At 43.2% G+C, this 27,615-nt stretch overlaps 1 protein-coding gene across 1 annotated transcript in view; it reads left to right on the top strand.

The window, feature by feature from the left end:
* The first annotated feature begins 3,318 nt into the window (after positions 1 to 3,318).
* SHOC1 (shortage in chiasmata 1) overlaps positions 3,319 to 27,615 on the top strand; it is a 119,165-nt gene continuing 94,868 nt past the window's right edge. The window contains exons 1-4 of the mRNA XM_073346129.1: positions 3,319 to 3,340; positions 7,570 to 7,654; positions 11,673 to 11,802; positions 16,726 to 16,813. Of these exons, the coding sequence (XP_073202230.1) occupies positions 7,610 to 7,654; positions 11,673 to 11,802; positions 16,726 to 16,813 (263 nt within the window). The 5' untranslated portion in view covers positions 3,319 to 3,340; positions 7,570 to 7,609. The remainder of the gene's footprint in view (positions 3,341 to 7,569; positions 7,655 to 11,672; positions 11,803 to 16,725; positions 16,814 to 27,615) is intronic.

Genomic DNA, 27,615 nt, shown 5'->3' with positions numbered 1-27,615 from the left:
TAGGTTTTACATTGATATTTAAATAAAAACATTTAAGTGTACTACTGCCACCTTGTCTGAGAACAAGTAGAAACAGCAGCTGCAGTTACAGCAATAAGGTTTTTTCAGCTGAACACCATGAAATAAGAAAAAAGAAATGGGGGTGAAATAGCACCAACAATAAAACCAAGAGGATATTTGCAGTCTTAGATATAGATGAGTTGTGGATAAAAAGTCTTTTTATTCATGACAGGTAGCAAATTCTTCACTTTCTTCTAGATAGTTTTAAAATACAAGAAGATAGGACAAAATGTCAGATGGATGTGTCTTGTGATGTGGGGGGGAGGGATAGCTCAGTGGTTTAAGCTTTGGCCTGCTAAACCCAGGGTTGTGAGCTCAATCCTTGAGGGGGCCATTCACGGATATGGGGCAAAAATCGGGGAATGGTCCTGCTTTGAGCAGGAGGTTGGACTAGATGATCTCCTGAGGTCCCTTCCAACCCTGATGTTCTATGATTCATTTAATTAAATGAAAATGTCTACATACAGACACATATTATCATTATTTGTGAATGTATTTTATCATATAAAATACTTCCAGCAAACTTCCAATAAAAGAGTAAATTAACAGTATTGCCTGCCATATTTTGCTCATCTTTCCCTCTTCTTTCCTTGTCTCTTGTCTCTTTTAAACTCCAAAGGTCAGATTCTGGTTGGATGTGTACTGGTGTAAATTAGACATAAATCCATTGATTTCATTCGAGTTATTCCAGATTTAAAGTAGATCTTAATCTGGCCCCAACTCTCTTGAATGTATTTTCTTTAGACTCATTTTCCTGTCATGTTTAATACTTCATAAAATGTTCCATTTATTTTTAACTTGTCTCACGTTGTGCGATCTTTGCTGCCCACTATCTTTAAGGGATTTCTTTTTTTAATTTGTCTCTTTTCTCTTCAGTTTTGAATTCTCATCCCTCTTCGCCTTCTACTCTTCCATTTATTATTGTCTTTTTCCTAATATTTAGTATTATTTTATACAATTTTTTCCATTTATTCTAGTTTTTTCTCTGCTGCCTTTGGTTAAACCTCCTTCTCCTGATCTGTTTCTCTTACCCCCTCTCAGCCTCTTTGTCCCTGCATACATATCTAACCCTCATTCACCTATTTCTCACTCTCTTTTAGTTCAATTTCTCCATCCTTCATTCTCCTGCTTCTTTTTCTCCCTTTTCAATCCCTGCATAGACAAGGGAGCTCACAGTGAAATAAAGATACTCTTCTTCCTTCAACCTAAGGTCACAGTGGCCTGAGAAGTCTTTCTGTTTGCCTGCATGTAATATCTAGATTTGTTATGCCTTTTCTTTGTTGTTCTTCATAGACTCATAGACATTAAGGTCAGAAGGGACCATTATGATCATCTAGTCCGACATCCTGCACATGACACTGTCTGATTGAGAACAACCTATGGGCGTACAGGAGAAACTGGTGCTTTCCATCTATACCTTTGAATTCCTGGGGGAGGTTGGAGAATTAATCCCCTTTCCCCCTTGCTCATGAGATTCAGATTTTAGTACCTGAATTACAAAAGAAGCCTCAAGTAGCCCAGAACAAATAACAAATACCTTCTACTGGAAATCCAGCAAGGCAAACCCTACCAATCAAGTAGAGATCCAAAGTTGCTGTCAAGATTCATGATTGCTCTCCTATTCAAGTTCCATTGATGGAGGGTACCGGGATAATTCTGGCTTCTTCCTGCCTTATGCCTGGTGTGGGTGTGTGGATGAGTTTTGTGTGGTGATGAGCTCTGTGTGCATGTGATGGTGCATGTCTGTGGGAGGTATTTATTTGTTTGGTGATGAGTTGTTTGTGCGTGCGCATGTGGCTGTTGATGTGTGCATGTGTGATGATGTTTTTCGTGTGTGCACATATGTGATGATGAGCTGCATGTGCAATGAATTTTGTGCGCGTGGGTATGAGCAATTATGAGTTTTGTGCATGCAAGCTCACACGTGGGGGGGGGCTGCAGCGACACTGACACAGGGAAGAAGAGGGGGCTGCTGACAGGGAGTTTTGTGTAAGTGTATGGGTGATTATGCGGTCACTATGAGTTGTGTGGTGATGAGCTGGGTAAATGTGCATGCACGCAAGTGTGTGTCGATAAGTTTCATGCTTCTTCCAGAAAAATCTGGGAAATGGGGCTGCTCTTGTCCAGTGGTGCAGTTTGCTCTTAAGGCCCAGGCCCCAGCAGCTGCTTGCATGGCTTGTGTGGAAAGCTAGCCACCAGGAACCGGACGGCTCCCCATTTTCTGTGTTACTCATCCAGCCGCCTCACCACCATTGTGTATTTGTTAAGAGCCGCCAGTTTCCCTGGGGCAACCTGGGAAGTAGGCGTACAGATGTACAAGCAGAGGCCTGGGAGCGTATGTCCCCGCCATTCACCCCCCCCAGTGCTGTGCTGGTGGAGGGGGAGCGCCTGCCCTGAGTACCCCCCGCCCGGAGAGGGCACACTGGGCACAGAGTGCTGGGGGGGAGGGTGTCCCCAGCTGGTCCTTCTTAGCAGCTACACTGCGTCAGGCTAACATGGCGGTGGGGGGGGGGTGGGCACCCAGCAGGTGGCCTGGTCTGAGCCGACAGGGGGCGCTGTGGCAAGGGATCAAACACCCCGCGATGGGGAGGGGTTTGTGGCAGCTCCGTAGGGGCGGGGGCCCCTCCCCATTCTAGCCCGTTGGGCGGGTCTCGCGCTCATCACTTCGCCCCGTCCCGCCACTCCCCTGATCAGTTCCCCTCAACGTCACGGGCTTCGCCTGCCTCCGCGTGATCGCGAGCAGGGGGTCCCACGTGACTCCGGGCAACGGCGGGCGCTGCTGCCGCGAGGCTCCAAGGGGCCAATCAGGGCCCAGCTCAGCTTCCCGCTCCGGGATCCAGGGGAGCGCGTGAGAGCAGCAGTGGCGGGAGGAAGAGGCTGAAGGGGGCGGTGCGTGGAGAGGCAGTGACGGGGCACGGGCGCTGCAGTAGTGAACTGACACAGGGAAGGGGGGGGCTGCAGTGAAGCTGAGAAGGGGAAGGTGAGTGGGAGCTGCAGTGTCACTGACAGGGAGGGGGGCTGCCATGACACACAGGGAAGGAGAGGGGTGCTGCAGTGATGCTGACATGGAGGGGGGGCTAAAGGGACATTGACACAGGGAGGGGGCTGCAGTGAAGCTGAGAAGGGGAAGGTGAGTGGGAGCTGCAGTGTCACTGACAGGGACGGGGGCTGCCATGACACACAGGGAAGGAGAGGGGTGCTGCAGTGATGCTGACATGGAGGGGGGGCTAAAGGGACATTGACACAGGGAGGGGGCTGCAGTGAAGCTGAGAAGGGGAAGGTGAGTGGGAGCTGCAGTGACACCATCACGGGGAGAGGAGAGCTACAGTGGCACAAATAGGAGAGGAGAAAAAATGAACTGCATGACCCCTGCTGCAACATCTGTTCTGGCAGGAAGGGAAGTTGCAATGTGGGAGAGGTGGTGGTTTTGGGGTTCCTGTTTGTATGAAAGGACACAGTAAAATTAAGACCCACACAAAAACTCTTATGCTTGGCAGACTTCAGGTAGCATTTTTCTCAATGTACAGTTGTTTAAATTTACAATCAGATTTATTTAAAAGTGCAAATCTTTTAAGGTCAGGTTTTGATACACGCGTTCCTCTTATTCATAATTACAGCATTATTTGTTTGGGGTTGAGAAAGGATGATTTGGAAATGGCATTTTAGATAACTATATAAGATATTTAACCAAAAAGGTACACAAGTTTACAAAATGTGTATACTATTCTGCAAACACTTATTGCTTTGTGTAGTACCTAGTAGTGTCCAAAGTCACGGTGGCGTGCCCTCGTTTGGTATATTCCAAAAGGTACATTAATGCAGTATTATAGTTGTGCAGTCAGTCAAAATAAAAACTGGTGTTTAGCTTACATTTTCTTTACACCAATGGAACTTCATGAAGTCAGTCCTGGTTTCCTTACACTAATGCAAATGAGATCAGAATCAGGCTCACTGATTCCATACAGCATTTACCTGGCTGTGTTGCTAATGTATAGTATTTAATACTTATTTTTCTTGTTAAGCATGTAGTTTATTTCTGTTAAGTGTATGCCATAAAATATGCAGGATAAGGATTGTTGCCAAGTTAATCTTGATATAGACAAAACCTAAAAATCTACTTTTTTGCTTTTCCTGAAAAATTAGTTATGGCTGAAAACTAGGGCTGTCAATTAATCGCAGTTAATTCACGCCATTAACTAAAAAAAAATTGATCGCAATTAAAAAAATATATTGCGATTAATCACACTTAACAATAGAATACCAATTGAAATTTATTAAATATTTTTGGATGTTTTTCTACATTTTCAATATTGATTTCAATTACAACACAGAATACAAAGTGCGCAGTGCTCACTTTATATTATTATTTTTGATTACAAATATATGCACTGTAAAAATGATAAAAGAAATACTATTTTTCAATTCACCTCATACAAGTACTGAAGTGAAATCTCTTTATCGTGAAAGTGTAACTTACAAATGCAGATTTATTTATTTTTTTGGTTACATAACTGCATTCAAACACAAAACAATGTAAAACTTTAGAGCCTACAAGTCAACTCAGTGCCACTTCTTATTCTGCCAATCACTAAGACAAACAAAGTTTGTTTACATTGACAGGAGATTTTGCTGCTTGCTTCTTATTTACAATGTCATCTGAAAGTGAGAATAGGCGTTCGCATGGCACTTTTGTAGCCAGCATTGCAAGGTATTTCATACCAGATATGCTAAACATTCCTATACCCCTTCATGCTTCAGCCACCATTCCAGAAGACATGCTTCCATGCTGATGATGCTAGTTAAAAAAATAATACGTCAATTACATTTGTGACTGTACTCCTGGGGGGGGAGAATTGTATGTCTCCTACTCTGTTTTACCCACATTCTGCCATATATTTCATGTTATAGCAGTCTCGGATGATGACCCAGCATATGTTCGTTTTAAGAACACTTTCACAGCAGATTTGACAAAACACAAAGAAGGTACCAATGTGAGATTTCTAAAAATAGCTACAACACTGGACCCAAGCTTTAAGAATCTGAAGTGCCATTCAAAATCTGAGAGGGACGAGGTGTGGAGCATACTTTCAGAAGTCTTAAAAGAGCAACACTCTGATGCAGAAACTACAGAATCCAAGCCACCAAAAAAGAAAATCAACCTTCTACTGGTGGCATCTGACTCAGATGATGAAAATTAACATGTCAGCCCGCATTGCTTTGAGTCGTTATCAGACAGAACCCAGCAGCAGCAGCGAAGCATGTCCTCTGGAATGATGGTTGAAGCATCAAGGAAAATATGAATCTTTAGCACATCTGGCACATAAATATCTTGCAACGCCAGCTACAACTGTGCCACACAAATGCCTGTTCTCACTTTCAGGTGACGTAAACAAGAAGCAGGCAGCATTATCTCCTGCACATTGTAACCAACCTTGTTTGTCTGAGTGATTGACTGACCAAGAAGTAGGATTGAGTGGACTTGTAGACTCTTAAAGTTTTACATTTTTTTTATTTTTGAATGCAGGTTTTTGGACATAATACTACATTTCTAAGTTCAACTTTCATGATAAAGAGATTGCACTATAGTACCTGTATGAGGTGAACTGAAAAATACAATTTTTTTATTTTTACACTGCAAATATTTGTAATAAAAAATATAAAGTGAGCACTGTATACTTTTGTATTCTGTGTTGTAACTGAAATTAATATATTTGAAAATGTGGTAAACCTCCAAAAATATTTAAAATAAATGGTATTCTATTGTTGTTTAACAGTTATTAATTGTGATTAATTTTTTAATTGTGCGATTAATCACAACTAATTTTTTTAATCACTTGACAGCCCTACTGCAAACATATTCTTGTGTTGTTGGACACAGTTGGTACTGTATGTATTGATGTTTCATTCACTTGAAAGGACATTCTAAAGCAGAGTTTCCCAAACTTTTGAAACCTGATTCCCCTGCAGGTAAAACTAAACCAATCATACTCCCCTGCAATCCCATCATGTATTGTTAAAGGCCTACACATCTTAATTTCTGCACCTTCTGCTTCCTCCTCCACTCCTCTTCCCTCCACCTTGAGAAATACTATAATTGCACTTGTATTCCCCCTCTGGGATCCACTCCAGCAGTGCCCAGTCAGGTCTTAGGTCTCCAGCTGTCATCTGTTTCTGGGCACTTCATTCTGATTGGGGAGTTTTAAGGCTGCATAGCCTCTTACCTTACACTGTGATAAGCCCAGCTTTCTCTCTGAGAGCTGTGAATAGTATATTGCCAGCAGTTACAAGTATCCACACAGCTCTTTCTAACAAAGCACATTTACTCTTAAGGTAAAAGCATTCTAGAGAAAACATAATAAAACAATAAATGGATTTAAACACACACTGAATATCCCAGGAGTCACCCATCTGTCTTATGGGCCCTGTAGGCCAACGTTTTTCCAACTCTTCTGCAGTTTGTGGCTGCCTTTGGAGAGGAGTTATGTTAATTTGCTGGATCAGAAAGAAGGCCCTTTTTATATCAAAAGCCCATTCTTTGTCTGCTAGTCTTGGGAAAACCCAGCCTCAACCAGTATATGCAAGTGTCACCAAGGGGTGGTACTTAAATGATTCACCATAACTACCCCCTACTGTTTTTGGCTTCTGGAAGAGCTGGGGTAATCCTCCCTGTTTGGAGTTTCAAACAATCCCTGGCCCACAGTGATTCATAAACTCTTCATGTGGTCCTCAAAGATATTGCATGGGGTTGCAGTATCTATCACAGAGCTTCACAATATGATAACTAGTGTCCTTCCTTGTATGCTTTGATGATCAATGAAATATTTAACAATGTAGACATTTAAAGTATCATCACTGATAACAGAGTTAGCATCTTTTGAAATTAATGAGGCAGTTTAAACCTCAGACTTATTGTTCAGGCTCTCTATAAAGACAGGAAGACACCTCTACATTGATTACACTTGCTTCATGTTTGAAAGGTAATCTTTGAAACCATAACAGCTAGAGCTTTACTTAAAAACAAACAAACAAAAAAATGAGACTAAAAGAATTGAATGTCCATGCCCCACCAGACTCCTTGGAACCCCCCACGGTGACTTACCCCACACTTTGGGAAACACTAGTCTAATAAAAACTTCTCTACAGCATATACATGTTTATGTTGCAGTGGGGGAGGTTTAGATTGGATATTAGGAAAAACTTTTTCACTAAGAGGGTGGTGAAACACTGGAATGCGTTACTTAGGGAGGTGGTAGAATCTCCTTCCTTAGAGGTTTTTAAGGTCAGGCTTGACAAAGCCCTGGCTGGGATGATTTAACTGGGAATTGGTCCTGCTTCGAGCAGGGGGTTGGACTAGATGACCTTCTGGGGTCCCTTCCAACCCTGATATTCTATGATTCTATGCAGAAGTTAAGAGGCTAATCTACTGAATCAGAGTAACAGCATTTCTGTTTTAAGATTTTGTGTTCTGCAAAAGGTTTTTGAGTAATTTATATTTTATGTATCTTTCAGACAAGTGAAGTTTTGAATACATTGCCAAACGAGGAAGATAATGTTTGCAGCTCTTAAATATCATGCAGTAGACTATTTATACGAGGTACAGTTTACTGTTGCACTTCCCGTGCTCTATAGGAAATGTGATGGGAATAATTACACACAGCCTTTGATGCATTTTTGAAACCATATAAAGCAACTAATTACTTAAGGATTCAGTTTAAATGAGCTCTTTTTACTGCACTGCTGCTGCACACAAGACCTTAATTCTCTCTCTGGCATATTATGGTGAAGTGATTGCTGGTATTTTACAATAGAGTCCAAATATAATCCTGCCAAAACTGAAGAGCGTCCACCTTTTGATTGTCTGCTGCACATATGATATTGTTTTAGAGCTTGTTTCCTGCTCATAGATAATTTTGGAGAGCATCCTGAGTCTTTTAAAGCATAAAACTCTTAATTACTTTTTTCCTAGAAGGAATCCAGTTTTCTTTCAACTTTAATATGCAGTAGAGTAGCATTTCCACAATATATTATTCTCCCTTGATGCTTTAATAACAGGAAAGGTGTTTATTTCTGTATAATGTTTTCAGTAAAATTCAGGCTCATGGAATGTACACATTTGTTGACATAACTTTATCTACGAGGAGCATTTTAGTTTTGTAGTTGTTTATCAGTTACAACATAGAAACATTATGAAGTCTTGAAAAAAGAAAAGGAGGACGGCTGCTACTCTGAAACCTGTCATTATGAAGTCTTGTTTTCCTTCATCTCTTCAGTTGTGCATTGTTATTGAATGTGTCAGTTGCTCATTGCTGAAGCATGTTGTCCCACTGTAATTTAGTTTTCTCTCTTTTTTGACTTTTTAAAAACTGTGGGTCAAATCACAAACCTGTCCACCCATTGAGTGCTGTATCTAAAGAGGGAGCAGTTCTAGTGTGTGAGTGGTAGGGAGAGGCCCTCAGACATAATGTCTCTAAGGGTATGTCTTCACTACCCACTGGATTGGCGAGCAGCGATCGATCCAGTGGGCATCGATGTATCGTGTCTAGCCTAGATGCGATAAATCGACCCCCGAGCACTCTCCCGTCAACTCCTGTACTCCAGCGCCACGAGAGCCACAGGCAGAATCGACAGGAGAGCTGCAACAGTTGACTCACCATGGTGAAGACATCACGGTACGTCCATCTAAGTACGTCAACTTCAGCTACATTATTCACGTAGCTGAAGTTGCGTAGCTTAGATCGATTCCCCCACCCCTCGCCCGTGTAGTCTAGGGCTAAGAGTTCAGGGGGTGTACAGTATGCAGCAGCTCTTGCGACTCCTTTAAGAAGATGTAGCTTGCATTGTATCCAGTATAGTCCTGCTAGTGCTTGAAAGTACACAAAGGGCCACATTCCATGAATACTCCACCCATATTCCTTTCCCCATAGGCAGGAGTATTCCTTAGCATACCCATGCAGCAGGATACCTTCCTAGTAGTCTGTTGAGTACTAGCAGCTAACTTCTATTGCCACTCCAGAGCTCCAGCTGGCCTAGAATGTGGTTAGGTTGCTGGCCATGCAAAACACATGCTGAAATGAAACTTATCCTGTTTCTTCTTGGAGCAGCAGTCAGGTGTGTCCGCCATGTATTTCTCTCCCACCTGCCCTAAGCTGTCCTGTTGTGTGCTGTCATCACTGCAGTTTCCTCCCTATGTCAGGCAAGAAAGAACAGGATTTAGTTCTATATTTTCTTTTCCAAAATAGTCTCTTTTCTCTTTATGTTTTTCTCACAGATAGCACAATCTTTCACAGGCTCCAGAGTAGTAGCAACAGAAGGTCAAACTGTCTGGGACTATTGTAGGAATGTTTGCATGTTAATGCTGAATATCAGCTTGCGCCTCCCAGCACCAGTTCTGGTCTGACAATACGGTGATGTTCTGCTTCAAAACTGAAGTTCCATTCTTTGTTCCATTGCTGCTCCTCATTTCCATCATCCTGAAAAAGTCTGATGCACATAGACTTAAACTGATCTTTCAGGATCTCTTGATCTAATGCACTATTGAATCAAACACTGTTGCCAAAAGCATAAAGATCTCAAGAGAGGCCAAAGACAAGTTCTTGCTAAGCTTTCTCTGATTCCTATACCCTCCAGTTGTTCAATTTCAGTGAGGGTTATAGTCTTAATTTACTTGTTCCTTTCACTCCCTGCTATTATTTCTCAACCTATCTAGTTTGGCTGAATTATTGGAGAAGGCTGGGAGTTCAGAACACTAGAGCTTTATATATTAGCCAGATTCCCCACATGAGCGTTAGTGCAGGAGTGGGCAAACTTTTTAGCCCGAGGGCCACATCTGGATATAGAAATTGTAAGGCAGGCCATGAATGCTTCCAAAATTGGGGTTGGGGTGTGGGAGGTGCGGGTTCTGGGATGGGGCCAGAAATGAGGAGTTCACGGTGCAGGAGGGGGCTCAGGGCTGGTCAGGGCAGGGTGGGGGGGCTCCAGCTGGAGGTGCAGGCTCTGGGGTGGGGCTGGGGATGAGGGATTTGGGGGTGTAGGAGGGTGCTCCAGGCTGGGACCGAGGGGTTTGAAGGGTAGGAGGGGGAATCAGGGCTGGGGCAGTGGGGTGGGGCACGCAGGATGGCTCAGGGGTGTAGGCTCCGGGTGGCGTTTACCTCAGCGACTCCCGGAAGCAGCAGCATGTCCTCCCTTTGGCTCCTACGTGGAGGCACAGCCAGGCTTAAATATGAATTATTTAGGCTTAGTATAGGCTAGTGGTTAATAGTCTGTCTGCACTAGCATGCCGTAGACCCAGGTTCAATTTCCAGTTCTTGTCTTCTGCTCTCAGGGCAGACAGAAAATAGGAGAACTTTGACTGATCCATTCAAGAGGTTGTATAGCTTATCAGTATCATATTCACCAAATAAATTTGTTTGTATATATTGGAATATTTTTTTGCTTCCTGACAGGCTGCAGGGGAGAACTGATCCCTTTCTGAAGGACTGTTAGGGGGACAGCTACCACCTTTGTTTCTCTGCATCATCCCCTGTTAGCAGACTACCTCAGATTTGTCGGCAGAGGGTTCTGGCTATACGAACCACAGCTGGACCATCAGACTGGGTGTTATGGCAAAGAGGCTGAGGGCCTACCCTGAAGTTGAGGGACATTTCTAGAAGCTTTGCTGGACATTTCTAGTGGGGTAGGGGACGCAGATGTAGAAACATATGGATCTCTAGACTCCTCATTGTCGTTCTCTCATGTTTCTGTGCGGAGCTTCTTTCTCTTTTCCATACCACTCTCATACCCTTAGAACTCTGGATGTCTCCAGTGTCCCCCTGCCTCCCAAATTATCAGTGATTCACCTGCTCATCACTCCAAGCTCCTATTACAGAATCCCTTTCTTCCCATTCTCCCTATCCCCACATCTTCCTTTCCTGCCCCCCTTAAGTTTGTGCTCTCCTTTTTGGGCTTCTGTGGCATAGTGTTTGTGAGGATACTTTATTGAATTTGGTGCTAAATAAAGAGTTACTGAGGATGCCAGGATGACCATTAAGTATTAGAATATTTTCAGAGGATTTTAAGTAAAATTAGTAGCATGTCTACAAAAGATCTTAAATTGTGTCTATATAAATAAAATTTATATAAATGCTTACTCTGTTTTACTTCGTTATTTTGGATGAAAATAATAGGATTTGTTGGGAAATTTTTGTAACCTTGTGCAGGCATATGTGAACTGGCATTTGTGAATAACTGAGCATTTTCAACAGACACAATAGGGATTCATTTTCAATGGCCTCTACCCAGCTTCCAGATGTTCGTGTGTTAGATTGTTCAGTGGGTATCTAAAACCGTTTGTATACTCATGGGTAATTGCACATGCAAAAGTGCAGGTGCAACTAGGTATAAGTGCATTTTGCATGTGTGCAAGTGGAGATCAAGGACTAAAAATCTGGCTCAGTAAAATTAAGATCCTCTGTTAGGGCCAGATTGCTCCACCATTACTCATAGTAAGTATCACCTTAATCCTTGAATAGCTCATTAAAATCAGTAGGACTGTTTGAGAAAGAAGGTACTATTCAGCCAGGCTAAAGGTAGAACAATCTAGCTGATAATTATATATAACTATTTTTCTTGTGCAGAATGTGGCAAGACAGAAGTTTTCTATTGATCGGTTATCATTTCGTGTTCCTCCCTGTTTACATCAAGATGAGAATTACCATCATACTGGAGTCTTTGCTGATGATAAGTACAGGAGGCCATGGACAAGAGGTGTTCTATTTATTTTTAATTTTCAATTCAGATTCATTTTGAACCTAGTGAAAAACTGGTAGCTGGGATACAAGAACTGATGATCTTGGTTGCAACAATTACTTCCAGTGTACTAACTCACACCAGCTGTGAAGATAATATGCATACACTGCTGAAGTAACAAGTAAATGGATATGTCTTATTAAATGTGTGTGTATGTGAATATATATATATATGTGTATATATATATAGCACCAAAGGTGAGCACATTGTTTTACAAACTTCTAAGAAGCTCTGAGGAACTTAAAATTTAATTAGGCAGATACAGCATAACAGAAAAGGATCAGGTACAAGTGGGACACAGACATTTCTGTAAAGGAGAGTAGTGACAGAAGATAAAGTGAAGAAAAAGTTTTGTGGAGAGATTTGAAGGGTGGTACAGAGGTTTGGTGCACAGAAAGAAGGAGAATGTTCCAAGCACAGAGTAGCGTTACAATTAACGCTGTAAGTTGATCTAAGGGTATGTCTACACTACGAAATTAGGTTGATCTTATAGAAGTCGATTTTTAGAAATCGATTTTATACAGTCAATTGCATATGTCCACACTAAGCGCATTAAGTCGGCAGAGTGCATCCACAGTACCGTGGCTAGCGGCGACTTTTGGAGTGTTGCTCTGTGGGTAGCTATCCCACAGTTCTTCTTCACTGCCCATTGGAATTCTGGGTTGAGCTCCCAGTGCCTGATGGGGCAAAAATATTGTCGCGGGTGATTTTGGGTACATGTCGTCAGTCGCCCCTCCCTCTGTGAAAGCAACGGCAGACAATCGTTTTGCAGCTTTTTTCTGTGCAGATGTCATACTGCTGTCAGCAGACGGTGCAGTAGAACTGCTAACCATCGTCGTCATCCACCGCTTCCGCTGCAACTTTGCTCTGCTGCTCTTGTCTCAGTAGCAAATTTCTCCATGTTGTCTGTCATGTGTTCCCGATTACTTGTGTTCTTCCTCAGGATATGTGTACATTGTTAACAGTCGTCCTCCACCGCTTCCGCTGCAACTCTGCTCTCCTGGTGCCATGAATCCACCTCGCAGGTCCTCTCGTCATTCTGTATAAATATCTATTCTCTTGGTATCATCCACCGCTTCCGCTACAACTCTGCTTTCCTGCAGATGCCATACCACGGCGAGCATGGAGCCCGCTCAGCTCACCGCTGCTGTTGTGAGCATTGCAAACACCTCGCGCATTATCCTGCAGTATGTGCAGAACCTACAAAAGCAGGCAAGGAGGTGACGACAGGGCAATCACGATAGTGATGAGGACATGGACACAGACTTCTCTCAAAGCACGGGCCCTGGCAATTTGGACATCAGAGTGGTAATGGCGCAGGTTCATGCCATGGAACGCCAATTCTGGGCTTAGGAAACAAGCACAGACTGGTGGGACTGCACAGTGTTGCAGGTCTGGGACGATTCCCAGTGTCTGTGAAACTTTCTTATGTGTAATGGCACTTTCATAGAACTTTGTGACTTGCTTTCCCCTGCCCTGAAACGCAAGAATACTAAGATGAGAGCAGCCCTCTCTGTTGAGAAGCAAGTGGCGATAGCCCTCTGGAAGCTTGCAACGCCAAACAGCTACTGGTCAGTCGGGAAACAGTTTGGAGTGGGTAAATGTACTGTGGGGGCTGCTGTGATCCAAGTAGCCAACGCAATCACTGAGCTGCTGCTATCAAGGGTAATGACTCTGGGAAATGTGCAGGTCATAGTGGATGGCTTTGCTGCAATGGGGTTCCCTAACTGTGGTGGGGTGATAGACAGAACGCATATCCCTATCTTGGGACCAGACCACTTTGGCAGCCAGTACGTAAACCGCAAGGGGTACTTTTCAATGGTGCTGCAAGCACTGGTGGATCACAAGGGACGTTTCACTGACATCAGTGTGGGATGGCCGGGAAAGGTGCATAATGCTCGCATCTTCAGGAACTCTGGTCTGTTTAAACAGCTGCAGGAAGGAACTTACTTCCCAGACCAGAAAATTACCATTGGGGATGTTGAAATGCCTATAGTTATCCCTGGGAACCCAGCCTACCCCTTAATGTCATGGCTCATGAAGCCATACACAGGCACCCTGGACAGTAGTCAGGAGCAGTTCAACTACAGGTTGAGCAAGTGCAGAATAGAATGTGTGTTTGGATGTTTAAAAGCTCGCGTTCTTGGGCGTCTGGGTGAGGAGGATATGGAACTTGGGGAGGAGGGCAGGCAGTTATACAGGGGCTGCAGCAGCAGTCTGTGCTCTTGCTGCCTTTCCTGCAGCTCCACCAGATGCCTGAGCATGTCAGTTTGCTCCCCCATTAGAATCGGCATTGCATCCTGCCTCCTCTCATCATGCTCCTGCCTCCTTTCATTGCGCTCCTCCCTCCTCGCATTCATTTAATGCTTTCCTGGTCTCTGCCATTGTTTGCCTCCACACATTCTGCTGAGCTCTTTCAGTGCGGGAGGACTAGATAAGCTCTGAGAACATTTCATCGCGAGTGTGTTTTTTTCGCCTTCTAATGCCTTCTTCTGCGTTAGCCTCTGGGACGGAGATGATAGAGGGAGTGTAGAAACATTTGCAGCTGCGGGACGAAAAAAGGGAGAGTTGTATTTAAAAAGATATATTTTAGAGAACAAAGGGAAGACTATTTCACACTGAATCAAGCGTTTCACAATACATAGCACTTGTGCTTTTGGTACAAGGTCACATTTTGCCTCTTATATTGAGTGCCTGCTGGTTTGGTGTGAGACATCACATACGCTTGGCTAGGCAACAGAAATTCGGCTTGCAGGCAGCCATGGTAAGGCAAAGGGTTTCGGCTTTTTCAACCTTCATAACATGTGGGAATGGTTTCAAACAGCAGTGCCCTCCTTTCCCGTACCAAGCAAAGCCCATTGAGTTGGCCATTTAAAAGGAGGGGCTGCTGTTTTAGGGTAAACATGCAGCACAACCCAAACCCCTCCCCCCATCCAATTCTCTGGGATGAGCGCTTCACCCCTCCCCTCCACCATGTGGCTAGTATCAGAGAAGATCCTGGTCAGCCAAATGTGAACAGCTCAGCATAAACGGGCCTCCCCCCACCGCGTGGCTAACAGCAGGGATGATTTAGTTTCAGCCAAAGGCAAACAGCCCAGCAGGAACAGAAACCTCTGAATGTCCCCTTAAACAAATTTCCCATATTTGAACCAGGTGACCATGAACGATATCACTCCTGAGGCTAACACAAAAAGATAAAGAACAGATGTTGCTTGAATGCCACCAAAGCCCAGGCCCATTCGCTGCAATGCTTTGTTCTGCAATGATTCCAGACTACTTGCTACTGGCTTGGTGTGGTAAAAGTGTCCTACCTTGGAGGACGGAATAAGGCTGACCTCCCCAGAAACCGTCTGCAAAGGCTTTTAGAGTACCTCCAGGAGAGCTTCATGGAGATGTCCCTGGAGAATTTCCGCTCCGTCCCCAGGCACGTTAACAGACTTTTCCAGTAGCTATACTGGCTGCGAATACATCCCAAGTCTTCAGGGCAAATTAATCAAACACACTTGCTTTTAAACCCTGTATTATATTTACAAAGATACACTCACCAGAGGTGCCTTCTCCGGCTTCATGGTCTGGGAGCCCGCCTTGGGATGGTTGGGAGAGTATTGGCTCCAGGGTGATGAACAGTTCATGGCTGCCGGGGAGAAGGGATTCTCCGCTTGCCTGCTATGCGCTATCCTCAACTTCCTCCTCCTCATCATCATCATCCTCATCCAGAAAATCCTCATCACTGTTGCATGAAACTCCCCCCTTGCAGGTGTCCACGGACAGTGGTGAGGTAGTGGTAGGGACGCTCCCTAGAATTGCATGCAGCTCATCATAGAAGCGGCATGTATGGGGCTCTGATCCGGAGCGACCGTTTGCATCCTTTGTTTTTTGGTAGGCTTGCCTCAGCTCCTTAACTTTCACATGGCACTGCTGTGTGTCCCTGTTGTAGCTTCTGTCCATCATGCCCTTGGAGATTTTGGCAAATATATTGGCATTTTGTCTTTTGAAACAGAGTTCTGCCTGCACAGATTCTTCTCCCCATACAGCAATCAGATCCAGTACCTCCCGTTCGGTCCATGCTGGAGCTCTTTGCGATTCTGGGACTCCGTGGTCACCTGTGCTGATGAGCTTTACATGGTCACCTGTGCTGATCAGCTCGCCACGCTGGCCAAACTGGAAATTAAATTCAAAAGTTCCCTGGTCTTTTCCTGTCTACCTGGCCAGTGCAACTGAGTTGAGAGTGCTGTCCAGAGCGGTCACAATGGAGCACTCTGGGATAGCTCATGGAGGCCAATACTGTCAAATTGCATCCACACTACCCCAGATTTGACCCAGCAAGGTCGATTTTAGCGCTATTCCCCTTGCCAGGGAGTACAGAAATCGATTTTAAGAGCCCTTTAAGTCAACAAAACAGGCTTGGTCGTGTGGACGGGTGCAGGGTTAAATCGACCTAATGCTGCTAAATTCGACCTAAACTCGTAATGTAGACCAGGGCTAAGTTACGCTAGTTAGGTTACATAAGTAACATAACTTAAGTTGAGGTATCTTAGATCGACTTACAGGGGTGTCCATGCTATGCTATGTTGATGGGAGACGCTCTCCTGGCGACATAGCTTCTTCCTCTCATTGAGGTGGATTACAGATATTGACAGGAGAGTGCTCTCCCATTGACTTAGCGTGTCTTCACCAGGCCCAATAAATCGATGCCGTGCATCGATCACAGCAGTGCCAATTTAGCTGTGTAGTGTAGACATGGCCTGAGAGCATTGTTTCTTCATTGCCTACTAGCTACAATATTGCTGGGCTCTGAAGGGGCTTGGCTTACTTGTAAAAATTAAACTAATTTTAGCATGACTTTTCTCTGAACTTTTTGTATTTGTTTCTCTGTTCTAGTTTCAGTTGTTTCCACACAAAAAATGATGGATATTTCAGTCCTGGATCAATGGAAGCAAAGTTTATATGTAGAGGATTTCCTGGAGAAGTCTGTACCCTTTATTTACAATCAAAATTAATTTCTTGATGTTCATCTGAATAATGCCTGAATCATAAATTAATAGTTATAATAATCAAATAGAAAGGTTTTGTTGTTAATAGTACAGAGTATGTGTGGCTTAATTAACAAACATCTTGCAGTTTACTTTTATTTACCTGAGACTTTTGGTCAACGTTGCACTGCATTTACATGGAGCATTTTCTGCTTCCTACTTAACTTGAAAAAATAGTGGAATAACGAGCTCTAAAGTATACCTTCTGCCATTCAGCTAAGCCCTTGAAATCTGTTTATGACCATAAAAGGGAAGAGTCAAGGTTTGGGGTTGTTTTTTTTAAAGTCAGTTACAGCTCAGAAAACTGGAATGAGCCTATTCAGAAAAAGGCTTTTTGTAAATCTTTAAAAATATGTCAGGGGGTAGTGATGGAGTTCAACTTGCATTTTAGAGATATGTACAAAAATTATTCTACTAGTCAAGAAGTAGCAATAAAAATGTCTGGCATAGCAAATGAGATACGAAAAACATGTTCTTTGAAAAAAGGAGTTCCTTTTTTTAGTAACATGGCCTTTTTAGTTTGCATAGGATTTGAAAGGGAAAGTATGTTTTGTAATAAACAGATAAATGGTGTCTGGTTCTTCTCTCACAGCATTGTAAATTTGAAATAACTCCATTGAAGCCAGTGGAGTTACACCAATGTAAAATGGTTTAAGGAAGACCAGAATCAACCTGAATAGTTGAAGTGTGGCAAAGATATAAGCAACTGATAATAGGGGCATGTAATGGGAAGTGTCAAGCAACCTTAACTTTAGGTGCCACTACCCATATCACCTGTAATAAAGGGTTCTGGTAAACTTAAAATCGCAGTTCTTAGAATCATAGAATATTAGGGTTGGAAGAGACCTCAGGAGGTCATCTAGTCCAATCCCCTGCTCAAATCAGGACCAACACCAACTAAATCATTCCAGCCAAGGCTTTGTCAAGCTGGGCCTTAAAAACCTCTGAGGATGGAGATTCCACCACCTCCCTAGATAACCTATTTCAGTGCTTCACCACCCTCCTAGTCAAATAGTGTTTCCTAATATCCAGCCTAGACCTCCCCCACTGCAACTTGAGACCATTGCTCCTTGTTCTGTCATCTGCCATCACTGAGAAGAGCCAAGCTCCATCCTCTTTGGAACCCCCCATTCAGGTAGTTGAAGGTTGCTATCAAATCCCCCCTCACTCTTCTCTTCTGCAGACTAAATAACCCCATTTCCCTCAGCTGCTCCCCATAACTCATGTGCCCCAGCCCCCTAATAACTTCTGTTGACCTCTGCTGGACTCTCTCCAATTTGTCCACATCCCTTCTGCAGGTGGGGAACCAAAACTGGACACAATACTCCAGGTGTGGCCTCACTAGTGCTGAATAGAGGGGAATAATCACTTCCCTCGATCTGCTGGAAATACTCCTACTAATACAGCCTAATATGCCATTGGCTTTCTTGGAAATCAGGGCACACTGCTGACTCATATCCAGCTTCTTGTCCACTGTAATCCTCAGGTCATTTTCTGCAGAACAGCTGCTTAGCCAGTCGGTCCCCAGCCTGTAGTGGTGCATGGGATTTCTCCTTCCTAAGTGAAAGACACTGCACTTGTCTCCTCTGTATAGCTAGTTAATCAATTTACAGTACTTTGTGCATTGTGTGGGGTCTTTTGCACAGTAACAGGAGACAGAAAAACAATTTAAAAACATAGGAAAATGTGCTTGTAAAATTGGTAGAGGAACACAGGAGCAGATGTAATACTTGAATTTACTTTAAATTAAGTCACTGGGAATTTTCCTATATAATTAGTTAGCCAGACTGTTGTTTTCAATTGATACTTCGCATATATATGAAGGAACAAATATGGACACCGTGTAGAATCAAGCACGTGGGTTTATTACGTACAGCGCTGATGGTGTGTCACCTCACTTATTAGGCTCAGAGACACTGCCAAACAATTGATTACAATGGATTATATAGATTTTCCATGGGGCAGAGGGAAATGACGGAGTAGGCAGTCCCAAACCCTTGGATAGGTCTAGCAGCAAGACAGGATAAGCACAGTAGCCAATGGTCAAAAGGTTACATAATGTCTCCGCCCATGGCTTCAGGTTAACACATGATACTTAATTAGTACTTTAATAAATGTATTAGTATAAATATATGTTGAATTCAATTTCGGGTCCATAGGAATGAAGTAGCTCCTTTGATTGTCCAACAGATACATATCTAGGGGTAAAATCAAAGAAACAGTGAAAGTATGTGGCAATAAAGATTGTCTTTCAAGTTGCTTATTTGTGTTTTAAGGCAGGCGTTGGGCCCTGGGAAAGAGGGGTGGGAGGAGGCCATATCTTATACTGACATGTTCCAACCTTTTCATAAACTCAAGGTTGGATGTGTGGGAAGAACATCTCCCTACAGAAGAAACTAACACAACAGAAACGGGGCTTCTTTGTTCTATTTGCAACTTTGAATAAGACACAATTATTGCCCCCAACATTTGGCGTTTTGCTGACCAGGCATATCTTTGGTTATTCTGCTTTCTCTTAGCTATCGCTAGGCCTCTGACCTCTTGACCAAACTCTGGACTTTGGGCCTGTACACAAATCCATATACCAGGTTACTACATCAGCAATGGATTTTAACCCTTCATATATATTTTAGTTAATGTGTTTATTATTTAATAAGGACTTGATATTGCTTTTTGCAACATTTAGTGCATTTGTAGCAGTGTCTGACAGTACTTTAAAAAGGCTTATTGAATCACCTACTGTATGAATGGAGGTGGAATAAGAGAATGTACGCTGCTCTGTAGGGTACATTCAATTAAAATGCCCTGGGGACAACAGGCATATTTAGAAGATCTGGTTGCATATGTTAATTCAGTTTCTAAATCATAATACAGGTACCTTGAACAACTGTAGGTTACTGTATTATGACAAACTGGAGAAACGGTCTGAAGAAAATAGGATGAAATTCAGTAAGAACAAATGCAAAGTACTCCACTTAAAAAGGAACAGTTGACACATACAAAATGGGAAATGACTGTATAGGAAGGAGTACTGCAGAAATGGATCCCCAGATCATAGTGGGTCATAAGTTAAATATGAGTGAACAGTGTAACATTGTTGTAAAAAAACCCAAACATCCTTCTGGGATATATTAGCAGGAGTGTTGTAAACAAGACACAAGAAGTAATTTTTCTGCTCTACTCCGCACTGATTAGGCCTCAACTGAAGTATTGTGTCCAGTTCCTGGCACAACATTTCAGGAAAGGTGGAAAAATTGGAGAAAGTCCAGAGAAGAGCAACAGAAATGATTAACTGTCTAGAAAACACGACCTATGAGGGAGGATTGAAAAAATTGGGTTTGTTTAGTTTGGAGAAGAAAAGATTGAGGGGGGATGTGATAACAGTTTCAAGTGCATAAAAGGTTGTTACAAAGAGGAGGGAGAAAAATTGGTCTCTTTAACCTCTGACGATAGGACAAGAAGCAATGGACTTAAATTGCAGCCACAGCAATTTAGGTTGGGCATTAGAAATATAATTCCTAACTGTCAGGGGTGGTTAAGCACTGGAATAACTTGCCGAGGGAGGTTGTGGAATCTGTCAGCGGAGATTAAGAGCAGGTAAGAAAAAACACTTGTCAGGGATGGTCTAGACCAGAGGTGGGCAAACTACGGTCCACATCTAGCCCATGGGACGGTCCTGCCCAGCCCTTGAGCTCCCGGCCGGGGACGCTAGCCCCCGGCCCCTACCCTGCTGTCCTCCCTCCTCTGCAGCCTCAGCTCTCCGCACTGCCAGCGCTCTGGCCTGCCGCTCCTGCTGGGCAGCGCAGTGGCGTGGCTGTCTCCAGCCAGGCAGCAGGGCTGCGAGCTCCTGCTGCTCTGAGCTGCATGGTAAGGGGGCAGGAAGAAGGGGGGGGTTGGATAAGGGGCAGTGGTTTCCTGGGGGGCATCTGGGACAGGGAGCAAGGGGCGGTTGGATGGGGCAGTGGTTTGGGGGTGGAGGGCAGTCAGGGGACAGGGAACAGGGGGGGTTGGATAGGGTTGGGGTCTAGGGGGGCAGTTAGGGGTGGGGGTCCCGGGAGGGGGCGGTCAGGGGACAAGGAGCAAGGAGGGTTGGATGGGTCAGGGGTTCACAGGGGGGCAGTCAGGGGGTGGGAAGTAGGAGGGGGCAGATAGGGGGCAGGGGCCAGGTTGTTCGGGGAGGCACGGTCTTTCCTACCCCAGCCCTCCATACAGTTTCGCAACCCCGATGTGGCCCTTGGGCCAAAAAGTTTGCCCACCCCTGGTCTAGATAATACTTAGTCCTGCCAAATGTGCAGGGGACTAGACTAGATGACCTCTCAAGGTCCCTTCCAGTCCTACTATTCTGTGTTTCTGTGATTCAGATACACCCCTTGAGAAGCCTTCTTAATCATAACCAAACAGTTAAAAATTGTTTGTAAGATCCTAGAACAATCTGTATATATTATCAGTTGTTTATTGCTATGGCATTCTCCATAGAATTGGGTGACAAGTTGATTGAGGATAACTTTATTCCTGCCTAAACTTCTGCAATTTGATAGGTGGTTCATGTCTGCTCAAAAGTGAGCTAGGTGCAAACATAAATTAGGGAATGAATTTATTTATTGATATCCCATTTATCAGAAAGAAAATATGCCTAATCGGTATTGTTAAGATAGCTTATTGTCACCTGGTTAAGAATTTTTATATAATTTTAACATCTGCATGAAGCAATGATAAAAGCTTCTCTGAGTCAACAGGTTTAAACTCTATCTTTTGACAGATATATATATAATGTTAGGCATCAGGATAGATACAATTGCTTTGTAGAGGTTGACCTTATTTCCTTTGCCTCCTAATTAATTTAAGAGAGTGTGCTGGCTTGCTGCTGACACCACTACTGATAAGCCAACAATTTATTTAGAGATGCAAGTAAATTTAAGTTGAGACATACAATATCAAAAATGGGAAAGGGCCAGCTGAGGGCAACAAAAATAAGAGGTAGGGTGTGGGAGGAAGCTCCCTTTTGAGGGGATACTAAAAAGACTAACACCCAGATTTTTAAAGATATTTGGGCATTGCTGTGCTCATCTTTACAATGCCTAACTGGTTTAGGAGCCTATGTTTCATTTTCAAGAGATTTAGGCACTCAGGAGTCTAAATCCCATTGACTGTCAATGGGATTTTGGCTTCTAAGTGCCTAAATCCCATTTCCAAATGATATTTAGGCTCCTAAATCAGCTACGCATTGCAACACTGAGCACAGCAATGCCCAATACCTTTAAAAATCTGGGCCTAGGTGACTAAGTTGGCTACATCCCTATTCCAAAAGTATCTGAAGCACTTAGGATTCTAAAGTTTTATTGAAAGACATTCCATTATACCAATGGAAAGACATACTAAGTGTCTAAGTCATCTTTGAAAGTGGGACTTAGCCATCTAAGTCACTTAGGTCTTGCGATGCTCAGCAGAGCAACATCTAAATATCTTCAGAAATCCAGATCTAAGGGCCTGGATCTCCCCTCACACTAGGGTAAATCAGCTGTAACTAGCCTGAAGTCAGTGGAGTTAGTCTAGTGCAGGGGTAGGCAACCTATGGCACGCGTGCCAAAGGCGGCACGCGAGCTAATTTTCAGTGGCACTCACACTGCCTGGGTCTGCATTTTAATTTAATTTTAAATGAAGCTTCTTAAACATTTTAAAAACCTTATTTACTGTACATACAACAATAGCTTAGTTATAAATTATGGACTTATAGAAAGAGACCTTCTAAAAACGTTAAAATGTATGACTGGCACGCAAAATCTTAAATTAGAGTGAATAAATGAAGACTCGGCACACCACTTCTGAAAGGTTGCCAACCCCTGGTCTAGTGTATAACAGCTGTAAATGACATGAAAATCAGGCCCTAGAACTGTTTTGTTTGAAAAAAAGGTAAAGCAAGAGGAGAGATGATAAATGTAAGTGCTATAGAGAAGCCCAGCTGTGCACTCCTATTTACCTTTCACTGTAATATTAGAACAAGTAATAAAGTCCAGCGTCCGGTCAGCAGCTGCTGGATCAGGCATTTGGTACACAAAGTGAAAAAGGTACGAGGAGATATAGCTGCTGTGCTCCCACTGCGTAAGAGTTTTGTAAGTATTGTGCCTTTCTGTAGGACCATGTGACTTTTAAGTCACAAACAACTCAGCCTGCAACTTCTGGTAGCAACTGACTGACGTATCAAGTTACCCCAGTCTTGATAGAGTTGTCGAAAATGGACCAGTCTCAGCAGAAGCTTGAGAACCATGTGATAGAGCAAACCTTTTTGGTGATTAAGCAAACCTCTAGTCTCATGAAAGCTGAAGAGATGAAAGCCATCTTTCATGGCTTCTGGTCTGCCATATACCTTCCACCTCCTTCCCCCAGAGAGGAAGCAAGTGAATAACACCTGCAAAGTATCCAGCTTCTACAGCTCAGACAATTCAGAGATCATGAGCACCACAGAGAGCAGACTATTAAAAAAATAAGGATGGTATAGCTTGGGGAAATTGGGGAGACCCAAACTCTTCCTGGGGTGATGTGACTGTACTGCTCTCTAATCAGGGCTGCAGCTGTGCAGTTACAAGGAAAGTATGGTGTTGAAGTGTCAGTGCTACTAAGGTGCTGAGAACTTGCAGTTCCCACTGAAGTCAATGGGAACTGCTACTGTCCAGCAGCTCTGAAAATTTGGTAGTTTAGTTAGGTTCCAAAATACAGATTTAGGTGCCTAATTTTAGACACTCCGATTTGAAAAGTTTAACCTGAAGTATTCAGTTATCCTTTTCAGTTTGGATTGTTGTATGTATTTCTAAAGAAAGTTGTATAGCATTTGAGAATGTACAGAGAAGAAAGGTAATTCTAGAATGAATAGTGATTGAAAGGTTCTGCTTTAGAAGGAATACTTTCAGTTATAAGGCTAGTTTAACACAAAAAAGCAATGCAAACTGTATCCTGCCTCTTACCAAGACAAGAGAATCAGCTATAACCCATTGCTCATCTCTACTTGCTCAGTGAGTGATAATTCTTATGAGGTTTTAGTGACCCCCATGCCCCTCACTTGGTAACATGTGCTGTTACCAGCCAAACCATTGTACAGACCAATAAACACAAATTGAAAAAGAAATAATCAGAAAAGAAACCCTCAAAGCACTTTTTATACAGAGGCAGGGCAGTTGAGGTAACAGCAGTGAGTGATTTAAGAATCAATTAGATGCAGTCTCAGGGGAAATTAAATACTAAGTAGGGAGGTGCCTTATTAGACAAAATGGCCTTTACTTTTCACCAAAAATATTATGCATGCTTGCTGTTTATACTTTTGCATTAATTAATTATTTGTGCAGCCCTGATAAAGTTGAGGAAATCAGTCCCTGTATTGGTCTTCAATTTTGAAGTGTTTCTGACAGTTTCACTTCTTCAGATTTTTAATAAATCTTGAATTGGCCTGTATACCAATGGAAAGATTAATGGGCATCACAATGGTGAGTTATAATTAAGAACAGAGGATCAACTTGTGATATACGTGCTTTGCAATGTTTGTAATGTAAATAACAAACAACGGTAACCTAAATCATTTTGGTATTTTAAGAGAGCACCCTGTACAGAGCAAAAGATTTCATGCAGCAGTAACACCGAACATACCCCACAGGAGGCTATTTAGGAAATTAAGTAGTCATGGTATGAGAGTTAAAGTGCTGTCGTGGATTAGAAACTGGCTAAGAGACAGAAAACAACGACCAGGAATACATGGTGAATTTTCAACATGGCAAAGGTTAACGCTGAGTACCTAAAGGCTGTCCTAGAATTGGTGGTATTTAGTATGTTTGCTAATGATGTGGAGAAGTGAGTGAATAATGAGGTGAGTAAACTGGCAGATAACATCAAATTATTTCAGATTGTCAAACCTAAAGAATACTGTGAGGAAATTCCAGGGACCTCAGGAAAACTAGATGAATGGGCAGCACAATGTCAGATGCAATTTAATGTTGACAAATGCAAAATAATGCACATTATAAGAAATAACTGAAAATACCCATTCACATTACTGGGGTTCTTACCTGTAGCTACTCAGGAGAGAGACTTGGGCATCAGTGTGAACAGCTCAGTGAAAATCTGTGCTCAGTGTGCTGCAGGAAGCAAATATTAGGATTAGTAAGGATTGGGATGAAAGCTAATACTCAGAAGTTCTGATGCCTTTATGTAAAATAAGTGGTAGACCTGCTCCTTCAATACAGTGTTTGATTCTGGGCTAAGCTAACATTAAAGAAGTGTAGCTCAGGGATTTAAGCAACAATATGCTTGTTTTACTGCACAGTTGTACTTGGTTTTTTTATCATAGTTCAGAACAGTAAATTGTCAAAAGTATACCACAGTAGATACTGATATGTTCCCACCCACTCTAACCTAGAGAACAGTGACTAGATATTCACCATCTTTACTTATAGTTGGATCACGATTATTAAGGTTGCCCATAAGGTTTCCATTATAAGATCCTGCTATCAGTTGCTTATAACTTTGCCAAACTTTGGCCACTGGAGTTGAAATTTTCCTTGCTGGAAATCTGCCTCAGGAATCTTTTTATAAAGTTTCAGTTAAAACGGTTCAGCCATTTCTGAGGACAAGGTTGCAAAACAACTTCTTTTTCCAATGTTGAAAACATTCAGGTGCCCTTTTCTTTGAGAAGCTATAGTGCTTTGGCATGTGGTGGGGATATGCCTTTTACTGTTCCCAGGAATGTCTGCTTAAATTTGGAAAAGTTATAAGCATTTGAAAAAATCTGTTTGCACATGTTCAATAGTCTGAGATGACTTTTAATTTAGTAGCTAAAATCTCTGAAGGGTCCATCCTCACTGAGCATGTTCCAGTCCCTCACAGCTCCTATTTGTGACTAAGACCATGTCTACACTAGCGAGCTTACAGCAGCACAGTTGCACTGGTGCAGCTGTGCTGTTGTAAGATTGCATGTGTAGCTGCTCTATGCCAATGGGAGAAAGCTCTCCTGTTGACATACTAACACCACCTCCACAAGCGGTGGTAGCTATGTTGGCAGGAGAAGCTCTCTCCCCAGCATAGCGCCGTGCACACTATCACTTATGTGGCAAAAGTTATGTCACTCAGGGGTTTGGGTTTTTTTTTCACAGCCCTAAGCAACATAAATTTTGCCGGCATAAGTGGTAGTGTAGACATGGCCTGAATCACATGCACCATTCTCACAGAATGACTGAGCATGCTACAGCCCAACACTGCAGGGGTGAAGATGGACACTCTCTATAACTGCTGCCCTCACCTGCTCTGGGCCAAGGAGGGGTTGGGCACAAGAACAGAGAGCAGGGAGTCTCTCTCTCTCGTGCGAACAGTGGGCAAGAGGAAGATACCTGATGCAAATGCAGAGGGGACAAGAAATGGACTGGGAGGGGAGGGAAATGTATAGATTGTGTCAAGGGGGGGGAAGACTGGGATTGGCTGGACAAGGATACTGGGACTGGGAAATAGTGGTGGGCAGAAGAGACAGATCTTACGAGGAACCAGAATGTGGAAGAAGAAGAGGGACTGGCTGGGCAAAGAAACTGGGACAAGGAGCCAGGGAGGGGATGGGAAAGCGACGGATATTGGATAAGGGGCCTAGAGAGAGAGACTAGATTGAGAACTGGTGAGGGGAGGGAAGTAACAGATCAGACAAGAAGACAAGAGGGAAGAAATGGGGCTGGCTGAGCAGGGAACGGAGACTGAGAATTTGTGGGGATAGACTGGGTGGAAGGTCTGGAGGAGGAAACTAGGACTGACTGGGCTAGGGGATTGGGATGTGAAGCCTGAGAAGTAGATACTGGGACTGGATCAGCAAGGAAAATGGGACTGGGAGGAGGAACCAAGGCTGGGGAAGAGACTACTTTGACAGGGACAGGTTTCAGTGGGGCAGGAGTCAAGCTTGGGGAAAACAGGCAGAAGGTCTGTGTCCACAAGAGAACAGTCCCCTCAAGAGCCTGGAATGGAACTCAGGATTTCTTTTCCTCACCATTCCTTTGTTGCCAGTAAATATCTGCGAAACCCACTGTCAAACTCTGTATCTCTTCATCCTCTAGTGCTGGTCTACAGAAGGATGGCAACACACTACTGCTATGAGTTACTTTATTAGTTCAAGTGGCAGTGGTCTGTGCAGTGAATCTAAAAGTTCCAACCCTGCTGATGAACTGCAAAGGTGTCACTAAGGTGCCACATGATGGAATTTTTGTTTTTTCAGTTTGATTTTTAAAAAACCCTTGGAAATTACACACAAAACCTATATTTAAACATTAAGTTTGCAAAGTCAAGCACTCAAAAGTTAGGAAATACCAGGTTTAAGGTTGCCTACACAATCTTAATTTGGCCTCCTTGTGCAGATGTATTGTCTTTAATTACATAATCCCATACTATTTTTCCTCAGAACCCCTACCCCACTGAGTGCACAGGATGGATCTATTCTGGGAAGGAATCAGGATTATGTAGTGCAGGAGGATGTTGTCTATATAACCCTTGCCTAATTTGTTGCTGAAGTTGGAAGGTGTGAGTGAATGAGGGATGGGATTTCAGGAAGAGAAAGGACAGTGTCATGGTTAAGGTAGTTGAATGATATCCTGAGGAAATGGATTCTATTTCTGCCACCGAGTTCCTGTTTGATGCTAGGCAAGTCATTAAACTACACTTTTCATAGGTAGTTAACACTTCTGTTCCTTGTTTTCTGGGTGCCCAATTTGAGACCCTTAATCTG

The sequence above is a fragment of the Lepidochelys kempii genome, chromosome 5 (assembly GCF_965140265.1).
Source record: "Lepidochelys kempii isolate rLepKem1 chromosome 5, rLepKem1.hap2, whole genome shotgun sequence".
In the NCBI taxonomy this organism is placed as follows: Eukaryota; Metazoa; Chordata; order Testudines; family Cheloniidae; genus Lepidochelys; species Lepidochelys kempii.
Note: the sequence above shows the minus strand (reverse complement) of the source record. Positions and strands in the feature narration are given on the sequence as shown.